This window comes from Anarrhichthys ocellatus, unplaced genomic scaffold (assembly GCF_004355925.1).
Source record: "Anarrhichthys ocellatus isolate YVR2014 unplaced genomic scaffold, GSC_Weel_1.0 scaffold86, whole genome shotgun sequence".
Classification (NCBI taxonomy): Eukaryota; Metazoa; Chordata; class Actinopteri; order Perciformes; family Anarhichadidae; genus Anarrhichthys; species Anarrhichthys ocellatus.
In genome coordinates, this window is record NW_022280116.1 from 1,144,081 (window position 1) to 1,154,871 (window position 10,791).

General features: G+C 43.6%; 1 protein-coding gene across 1 annotated transcript in view; it reads left to right on the forward strand.

The window, feature by feature from the left end:
• LOC116398596 (carboxy-terminal domain RNA polymerase II polypeptide A small phosphatase 1-like) overlaps positions 1-10,791 on the forward strand; it is a 28,450-nt gene that overhangs the window by 960 nt on the left and 16,699 nt on the right. Inside the window, exons 2-3 of the mRNA XM_031875044.1 lie at positions 5,465-5,613; positions 9,810-9,911. Of these exons, the coding sequence (XP_031730904.1) occupies positions 5,465-5,613; positions 9,810-9,911 (251 nt within the window). The remainder of the gene's footprint in view (positions 1-5,464; positions 5,614-9,809; positions 9,912-10,791) is intronic.

Here is a 10,791-nt window from a genome sequence, read left to right on the forward strand (position 1 = left end):
ATAATGCTAAAATGTACATTACCTAGGCCACGTATATTATGAATATGAGGGACTAGAAAGCATGGCCATAACTCATAAGTGTGGCACTCCTTATGATATAGTAGTTCTTATCAGTAGTTCAGGGTTAACAGGTGCTCCCTGAATTTATGACACGTCTCAATTTAAGAGCTCACAAGTACAAAACAGTCATTCCCACAGGGGGACAATTCTACTAAGTTAATACTTCCACTTGAAATGGACCTGTGCTCTCACAGGGGTCAGGAGAAACCAAGATGGTGGAAATCAAGTTATTCAATATCATCATGCTAAATTAACAATGATTTGAATGTGACATTTTGAAGTGTTCCCACACAAGATGAATCAGTTCTAGCTGGAGCCTACTAAGTATCAAGGAAAGCATTCATCTCATCCCCATCAAATGTCACTCGTACACCACGTTTGGGAGCAGTGGTTGGCTTCATGAGGTAGGATCCTCATTTAGGATTAACACCAACGGAAAAAAAACAGTGTCATTTTAGGATGTTGTCTCTGTTCCATTCTTTAGGTTTGATATTGGTAACCTCAAAAGATCAAGCTTTTAAATGCAAAGAACACAGAACTTTATATTAGAGTCTGAAACGTATGAATTTCATGAGAAATACGAGGTCACCGAACTGTCACATGAATCCCCCGTGTGGCGCTGCTAAGGATAACAATGAGCACATAGTGAAGTGCTGAAAGATGTTTTTGTCTCTTCCCAGGTGTGACTTTGAAACAAGAAACATTCCTTCACGGGGCTTTGAAGGTGTTGCTGTTTTTCTAAGCATCAAGTAAATGCTTATTATGCTGGGCATTGCCCAGTATATATATCGTTTTTAACTTTTTAAAAGCTCTTAATAGTCTTTTTGTGGTCAAAATAGTCTTGTCTCAAGTTAAAAGTGTGTGTGTGTGTGTGTGTGTGTGTGTGTGTGTGTGTGTGTGTGTGTCCAGTCAGAAGATGGCAGCACTGTCCAGTTTACGAGCCCAAGCTGCTCTCGCATTACTTCCTCCTGGCCAAGAGGTCAGGAGTCCGAAGACATGGCTGCTATTCAGCAGCGAGGCGCCATGAGACATAAGGTTGGGGAGGTGGGGGGAGCTATCTTCAGCCCTTCTGTAGTTTCACAAGTAGCCGTAGCCAAATACGCATCACCATATCATTTCCTTCAGGACCCTTTAGTTTAATTCTATGTTTGGTGGCAATTTCTAATGTGCCGTTTTATGGCCATGATTACATGGTTATTACTGCGTAGTTTCGAGTATTTCTATGTCCTGTTCACTGAAGGCAGCACAGCAACGTCAGCTGGAGTAAATACAATATTTGTGTTTTGCTTGGGACATGAGAATGAAGATTTTCAGATGCAAGAATGTTCAAAACATGAGCTGGCCTGACCCGGCTCGTCGTACCGCTTGCTCTGCTGGGGTGTGAAGCGAGTTCGTCAGATTGTGACAGAATATCCGGTGTAACAAGTGGCGGATAGGCGGCCGCGGGAGGCCTCATTCTTGTCTGTGTCTGGATGGGAATAGAAGGCAACCATGTGCAGAGGCAGCAAACCTCGTCCGGGTTGGGGGTGGGGGAGCACGCCGATATGGCGCGAGGTCTTTCGCTGCCCCCTCGGGATATGCCGTAACCTCATTATCAGCGTCTGAGAGGTGTGAGGAATGCTGCCGTACACTTCGCTTCTTCTTACCAATATCGGCTTCCTAATTATACACCCGGGCCCGAGCAAACAGCGAGCAAATGAGTGCAGCTAATGGATCCAGCTACAATGACATTAATGGGATTCATTATAAATGGGGAAATAAAAATCTGCTCTGGTCTATGATCGCTCTTAAATACCAGCCGAGCGTTTTAAAGGTCGTCTCTGGTCCAGCACGCCGGTGTGACGACCCACCTGCAGATCAGGACCCAACCCTGCAACAAGGACGGCCGCTTGGAGGAAGAAACTGTGTGTGCTGCACATGCTGCGAACCGCGTGACACCGTGTCAGAGCAAAGTGAGCCACTGATATGGCTCGACGTGACACAATATTGTCTTCTGTATGCATCACGTGAGCCCTTTCGATGATCTGTGAGATATCTGTATAAAGGATATCTGAAAGACTTTATATCAGTTTCATAAACTTGATGCATCCCATTGTGTTGAGGAACCGGGCACACCCATGTCAAGCTCTCGCTGTATTATTTTTAGCCACGCTGGTGGCGGGGCCCTCGGGAAGGCAGTGTTGTTCTTTCGGCCCGGACTCAAATAACTCAACTGTTGGAGGAATTGGCAGGAAATTTGGTCCTCACGATCATGTCGTGTAACAACATTTGAGATCCCTTAACTTAGTTGTGTGATCTTCAGAAAAAATAAGAAAGAAATACCCCAAAACTTTGGTTTCTGACCAAATATGTGAAACCTAATGACGATCCTTCATGTTTAGTGCTAACGTACTAAACTAAGGGGGATCAAATCGCCCCATCATCCGATTAATGGACGACCCACTCAGTCACCTGAGACTCAGCCGACAGCATGTTAATGTTGGGATTGCGAGCGTGTTACCACGCTCTCATTAGCATGTAGCTTGTGCTGTGCATATAGACACAGTTACGGCCTAACAAAGCCACTAGCGTGGCTGTAGCGTCTTAGTCTTAAAAAAAAAAAAAAGGTTAAACATTTTGAACCACTGAAGCGTGGCACTTCTCTGACGACTTGCTAATAGTTCTGTTTATTTACCATCTCTTGGTTCACATGCAAAGATATGAAATGGTTGTACTCCCATTACTTGTATTGTTTCACTGATCAACCTCAGCATTATCTCTCTTTAATCCCATGCTGTAAATGTAAATGAAACCAGTGTGACTGTGGTTTGTACTTTGTGACCCGTCCTTATTTTAGACCTGAGCTCATTCTGTCAGGAGCCAGCGCCATCTGTGCAGCCTGTTTCTCATTATCTTGACATTTGCAATGTAGACGTGATTATTAAGAAGCTCGGGGACTGACACGATGTTGCAGAGTAGTGTATACGGTGTCAGCGGTTTAACGTGGTTCACTCCATACACACGCCCTGGAGCATTTATGTGCAGCGTAAACACATAGGGAAGACATTTCCTGCTGTAGGTTTGTATTTGACACCGCAAGGTTTTCTTTGGGACCGTTTTTTACTGTGAGTGTGCGGCACTACATACTGTATTTGTGCATAGAGTATCATCATTAACCACTGTCGGCAGCTGCTCCGGCGGGCTATTTTAGGCACTCCGATGTGTAATATCAGAAGAGCGTGATGTTTTCTAACGCTACAAGCTTCACCTGCCCGGTCCCCTCACACTTGTTCACGCGCAGGCCTCTCGCCTCGGGGCCCGAGAGAGGAATGTCCCGACGAGCATGCCCGGGGCCCATTATGACAGCTCGTCCACTGTCAGCCCCAGTTGAATGAAGTAGTCAACATAGTCATCATGAAGAACGCCTAAAAGTAGGTCACACTTGTTAGGGGATTAAGCCGGGCCGAAAACAAAGGTTATTAGGTTGTTATAAAGGCTGTATAGATAGATAAATAAATATATATATATATTTGTCATATATTACAATAACCTTTGAGTCATTTTGTACATATTTCATGTGTGTTTTCAGAGTTTGTATTTAAATTGGCCGCTTGTTGCTGTTTACTGTTATGGGATTATTATAATGAATATAATATGTAGTGATGAATAGCTGGCGTTATGAAAAATAATACTGAGGACACTTCTAATGTACAATCTTTTTTTAAATACATTCGGAGCAAGCTGAGAACATCTACAATGCTTCCTTCTTAATCATTTATTTCTGATTTGCAATATTCCCGTGTTAGAGGACGTGTTTCGGTCATTTCCGGCAGTCACCATAGCAACACTCCATTTGTTGTCTGCTCCAAAAGCTAACCGTTGCCCGTCTGTCCTACTTTGCAATCATTTCATATTGGCACCAAAAGCAAGTTGACAGCTCTATGATAGACCTCATACTGAGTCTGATCTGAGCGGCGTGCTAATGCCTTCGCTGACAGCTCTGACTGCTCATCGAGGCTCAGCTAATTTGTCATATTTTTTCTTTTTTTGAAAACTCATCGCTCTGACACCAGTTGATGAGATGTTTTTGCTTCCCAAGATTCAAGCTCAAACCATGTTCATTAAAGGGGAACTACGTGCATTTCCAAAACAGTCCACTGATATTAGTTAACATGAACAACTTTCTCCCAAATCCAAAAACTAGACTCAAAACTCAAATCTGTGATGTCTTTAAATGATATAGTGTGGAACTGCTCCATAGATAATGAAGTGGGGAAAGATGTTATGGATGACACAGAAAGCACCCAGGGGAATGTTTAGTATGTTTTCTGTTTCAGAACCGAGAACACAACAATAGAGTGAAGCTCATTTGGGTATAAAAAATAAAACATTCTGTGGCTCCAGAAAATCCGTCTCCCATTCATCGTCTTTGGAGCAGCTCCAGACTTAATACTTGATAACATTCCCAAGTTTGAGACTTTCTTCTCTGGTTTCTGGCTGTGAGAGAGAGTAGCTCATGTTCATTTAACTTTCCTCGGCCATGGAAACAACATTGGAATTCTTAATGTTGTCGACATTCCCCTTCGTAAGATTTGTAAAAGAGAGGAACTTTGATAACAGCTAGTAATTTGATTTAGCTTCATGTTAGTTTAAATTCTGCATTTGTCTGTAAGTTTAAATGAGTACCTCCCCTGCTCACCCTTGTTATAACACATGTAACAGTATAGAGTACATTTATTACTGTAAGGCATTCTTAGTGTGATTCTGTGATATGTATTATAATCAAGCAAAAACAATGACGGTTAAAACATCCGATTTTTTTATTTAGATTCACTATCGCAGTGATAAGAAACATAAGTACTTAACCAATGCAGTAAATAACCTGTTGCCTATGTATACATACATCTGTTCAATGTTAGACATTCTGATTATTCAAGCAAATTCTTGGTATTTGAACAACACTGGAAATGAAATGTGTCCAGGATGTCTCCAACCTGACTATTTCTGGGGCCGAAATGTACACCTACACTTTTTGTTATGCAAAGTCATTTAATCTTTTGCTGCACAACTAAAATAACCATAGTCCAGCAGTACACAACATGACAGAGAGCACAGAGGGGGGGGGGGGGTCCCGCTGACAGACCAGCCAGAGGGATGCACAGATCACTTTTACTGAATCAGCAGTGCTGCGAGTCCGGACCAGATGTGCCCGAAACACTCCGGATACTATTTCTGAAGTCACTGACGAAATAAAACCGGAATAACACAAATAAAGAACAATACAGTTGAATAATGAATGAAATCCAGAGAGCATGTTGATGAGCAGTTTGACTGTAGCTGAAGAATAACCCTAATCAGTTCCACTTTAGTGGGATCTATGCATCCTTGTCATGTTGGTGCAGTAAGATCATCTCCTCTGTTCCAGGTGCCAACGACGTTTCCCCGTCCAAGAAGCCTCGCAGCAGAGGCCTTCTCCGCAGTCTCTTCTGCTGTATTTGTAGCAAGGAATCGGAGCCGCCTCCCCTAAAAAACAATGCCCCCCTCTTGGTCGAGGAAAATGGAAGTCTGTCAAAAGTAAGTTCACCGCTCACTGTTCCTTGTGATATCAACTTTTCCCCTCACCCTCTTTGAGCAGCATGCGGTCGACGTGATTGACGGCCGCGTAATACGTGAAACGCGTGTTTTCTTGGCTTCAAGCTTTTCGTGTTTACAAGAGCACATTTCCTGGGCTGGGCTGTGTTACGGGCAGTGTTGAAAAGCCCTGCTGTGTTCAGACATCTATCAAGATAACTGGGCGTCTCATGAAGGGTGGAAATGGTGTAAATATTACAGAGGTCTGACTGGAAGATCACCACACAGAAAAAAACGCTACTGGAGATGTGCCACAAGCGAGGTACACCACACTAATCATCAGGATGCTTCAGAGCATTTGGTCTTCGTCTTTAAACCTTTCCTGCAATAACGTATGCAGAGACTATAATGATTGACCACTGTCACATTACCTTTACAGTTTTGGACAATTGACAATGCCCCCTGTGGTTTCACTGAGCGTATTCTTGGAAAACATTATCACTTTTTGCCGTTATGGTCTGCAGATCAAGTGGTCAAGACGTTCTCAGGTGTCGGTTTCAGATTTATGCCTTAGTTCAGCCTCTTTATTGAGATTTGATATTCCAGAAGTTATTTGTCACGTCTTTCCAAGTACCCAAAATAAATTGCTTGGTCTCTAGCAAAGGGGGGGGGGGGGGGGCCGAGTCAAGTGCTATGCTCGGTTTTTGGTTGTGACAAACTGTCATATCAACACGCATGCTGCTCCTGTTGCTGTTACTCTCCCTGGGGCCTCTGGTCTCACTGACTCCCCCCCCACCAGCTGTGTGCATATCCACTCTGAATGGGCCCTCCAGTTACCTGCCAGTCATTTGGACTCTGACTCTGCATGATCCGGATCCAATGCGTGGAGTAAAAACTTTGAGCAAACAGAATCCAGACTGAGGAATTCTTTTCCTGATGCATTTGGAAAACTCCGAGCAGAGTAAAGTCTCCGGGGAAGGCGAGCCGTCTACTGAGGCCATGCTTGCTGAACAATGCCAGGTTCCCAGTTTAACAGAAGCTGCGGATTTAACCAGCCCTTCAAAGGGAAGTGCCGAACTTGGCATGCAAGTCCTTGTGGAATATACGGAGCAGACTGTTGTCAGCAGAGACATGGACCCTTCTATTCTTTGTCTGGATCTTTGCAACATGAGTAGAGATGAGACTGAATCGTGCACATATTGCAATGGACACTGTGAGAGCTTTGAGCAATATCCAGAAAGTGATGGATTTTTTCAATCTCACCAGCTCCTCGATCAGTGTGAGACTTCGGGGTTAAGTCAAGCATTTGAAGAATGTGCTCAACACTGTGTGTACTTCAAACCTTGCGACTCTTCTGAGCACTGTGCCAATCATAGCGTAGCCTCCAAATGTAGTTCTTGCTGTGAACGCTGTGCGGGACACCTCCGGTTATTTCAGCAATGTAAGACCTCCAATCAACAGTTTGAGTCTTTTGACTTTAAGCCAGCTTTAGTGGCGGTGAACTGTGACGGTTTCGGGCAGTGTGAAATGTCTGATTTCATACCTAGATGCACGGACCACCTTGGGTTAATGCAACAATACGAACCTTCTGATCAGCGGTACGAGTGCTCCGGCTCTGAGCCAGACACATCAACTGAGGACTCTGAGCAACATGAAATAACCGCTTTCACGCCTAACATCTCCAACTCGGTGGACTTATTGGACTGTGGCACAGAACTTTGTGAGTATGATGAATGCGTCAATGATGACGGTGAAGAGAGCTGTCCATCTGAAGGAGAGGACGAGCAAAATGATACCCAGCATATTGATGACGAGTCCTGCGTATTATCAGAGGACGTGAATTCCTCACATTTCGACCGACTCATTCGCGTCTATTTTGAAGATGTTCCCTTGGCAAGTGAATGCTGTGAGACGCACCAGCTCGCTGACGAAAACTCAACGCAAGCCTCCGCATTGAACATGTCCACTGATGATTGTGAAATGGGTGGAACGGGTTACTCTGACGCGAGCCAAGAGTATGACGAAGAATGTGCTACTTCAGAGCAGTGCTCTGACAAAACCTCTGAGTTTGGGACCGAAGAAGACGGTTCCTCAGATTGCTCTTCTGTTGAAACCAAATCCTTTAAGACTTGTCCTGATGGCAGCATTCCTTCAGACCACTGCTCTGATTCATCCGGGGAATACGAGAAAGGAGCTCGGGAGGATTCAAGTGATGAGCAGACACAGTGGGAATCTTTTGAAGATGACGAAGAAATACAGCAAAGCAATACCAACGAAAGTGATGAGGGTGAAACGCCCACCGTCGATGCTGTTGTTGAGGATTTTTTTGATCTATTCGACAGCGGCGACTATTACGGACGCGCGTTTGCACAAAAGCAACGTTACATCTCCTGCTTCGACGGGGGAGATATCCATGACCACCTGCACCTTGAAGAAGTTCAATCCGAGGCACAGAGACTTGAATTTGAAGAAATCAATGAGGAAATTAATGTTCAGGAAACCGATGCGTGTCTCGATGCTCTGGAAGAAGCTTGTGAAGATGCTTACGAGGAAGATGCTTACGAGGAAGATGCTTACGAGGAAGATGCTTACGAGGAAGATGCTTACGAGGAAGATGCAAGTCAGAGAGGTGATGCCTCTTTTGGTTCTTGCGAGTCGGAGGAACAACCTGAAGACTGGATTGTAGAATCAGAATCAAGTCTAGCAGGGGATGAAGTTGAAGAAAACAAATCCGAATTACAGACAGAGGAAGACGAGGGCCCTGTGTTTGACGATCATGTTTCTGAAATCGGTAATGAAGAAGAAGCTGAAGTCTGCCTGTCCTCTGGTAATGAGGAAAGTATGAGTGCACCATGTGCAAAGGACATCTCTGTTGAAGGGGATGCTTATGAAGATGAACCCTTTGCATCTCTTGGGGGCAATACCTCTACCGTTGGTCATTTGCAGACAACTGCCCCTGAGCCTGAAGACCAAGCATTTAATGCATGTTCCGAACTGGAGCCGTATTGGTCACTTGTAGATCATGAGGAAAATGGAGAGACGTGTGAGTCAGGTGTTGAGGAGTACTATGCATATCAGATAAAAAGCATCCAGTCATCTGCTAAACAAGCCCTGAATGGATTTATTATGGAAGGAACATTATACGATCAGGTAATTCACAGGGAGGCTCCAAGGAATGAAGGAGAAGATGCTCTTTCATCCCTGAAAGACGCCGAGTTACAAGCACACGGGGTCCGCCCAGAGGAGTGCAAAGCAGTCCGATTTGGAATTACTGAAGTTATCGAACTGAGTGATAAGTTAGCCGACCGCTCCACTGTGGAAAATGCAACCGAAGAACTAGCTCCCGAATCAGACAATGACAGTGGATTCAGTGAAACGTCAAGAGGAATAAATCCTACTTTAGATATTATTCACAGCGTTGTCTCACAACTCACAAAAAATGAGGGAAGCGACGTACCAACTCTGGTCAGAAGGACCGAGGGACACGAGGCCTCCGAAGAAGGCACTGATTCAGAAGAGGAGCAGAGTGACGATGAATCCTCGGAGCCTTGCGAATGCGAGTACTGCATCCCACCAATCGAGGAGGTATATAATACGTCTTTGCACTTTAAATGTGAAGTATTGGAGTAGATCAAATTTGGGTTTTCAGAACTGTGAAGGCATCCTTTAAATTTACGCCGACAATCAAGGCAAATCTGTCGTCTGTACTGTCGGTCTATTTTTAAATCATCAAGACTGTACGGCCACCTGTGGTGGTGAATAAGTTACAGGAGATCTCGGCTTGGCAGCCTGTGTCAAACACCATTATCCTCACGTGGCAGTTCACTCTGCACAGACAAACACGCGCATCAGTGTTACAGGCAGCCTGTTTGGTCATGCCAGCTTGTTTTTAGCATCCGAATAACAATAACAAACAGCGATCTCTGACCACCCGCTGAAGGACGAGCCACGGTATGATGATATTTACATGCGCCATCAGTGTGGCAGCAGCTGTAGCATCCAAAGTTTCCTGTAACCCCTCACACAAACACCACAACACAATTCAGTCTCTTAAGTGACAAGAAACACACAATGAGCTGTAAGTCCTACTCGACAAATTGAGATGGTAATTTCTTGTAGCTGCTGCTCAGATTGTGGGCTTGAAAGCTAAAAGAAACTTTTTAATTGGGGATAGATCTTCACACTCTGTTTGTCTTCAGGTACCAGCAAAGCCGCTGCTCCCACGGCTGAAATCGAATGATGCAGGGAAGATCTGTGTGGTCATCGATTTGGATGAAACACTAGTGCATAGTTCCTTTAAGGTAAGTTGAGCCGTGAGACCTACTTTCCCTCGTATACTGCATTGTTGTAGTACTCTAGAGGGTTCTTGACCTGGAGACTGGTCTCAAGACCACTTTATGAAGGTCTCAGACTAAGAGGACTTTATTTTAAGACCAGTCGAGACCACAACTGTGGGGATATCAATAAATTGGTTGTGCATCATCTGATTTATTTATTTGTTAATTACTGTGATTGGATATAAAATTCCCTCCTTCAAATTCAATGAATAACTTGCCTGACTCATTTCTAAATTGGATAGTGTTAGGTGGAGGGCTAAATATGGTAAATGACTGTATAAAGATGGTTGAGGTAATTTCAACTCCTTAGCATTTGTTTGCTCATATATTTGTATGTGTATGTATATATGTATATATATAATGTAAGTAGATGAGTATAAGTAGATATAAATGTTAAATACAAGAATATGGAAGGAATTTGCACATTTATTTGGCAACCCTAATAAAATCTCCTGCGACCCACCTGTCATTACCCATCTTTGGTAATGACTGCTCTACATGGAATGTTGACAGACATTATTTCAAAAGAGATAAATAAAGGTTCAGCTTATCCAAAACATAATTTTCGCAATTTTGTAATGCCACTATGTGTAGTGTATCCATGTGGTTATAGCACCATGTAAATTGTGTATAATTTTGTTTATTGAAAAGTTGAAGAGCACTGAGGAAAATATTTGCAGTACACTCAATGTTGTCTGTCCCAACTGGGTTTGATTGTTTTCTCATGATTTAAAATACTACTTCTCAGGTATATATATATATATATGTATGTATGTATGTATGTATGTATGTATGTATGTATATGTATGTGTGTGTGTGTGTGTGTGTGTGTGTGTGTGTGTGT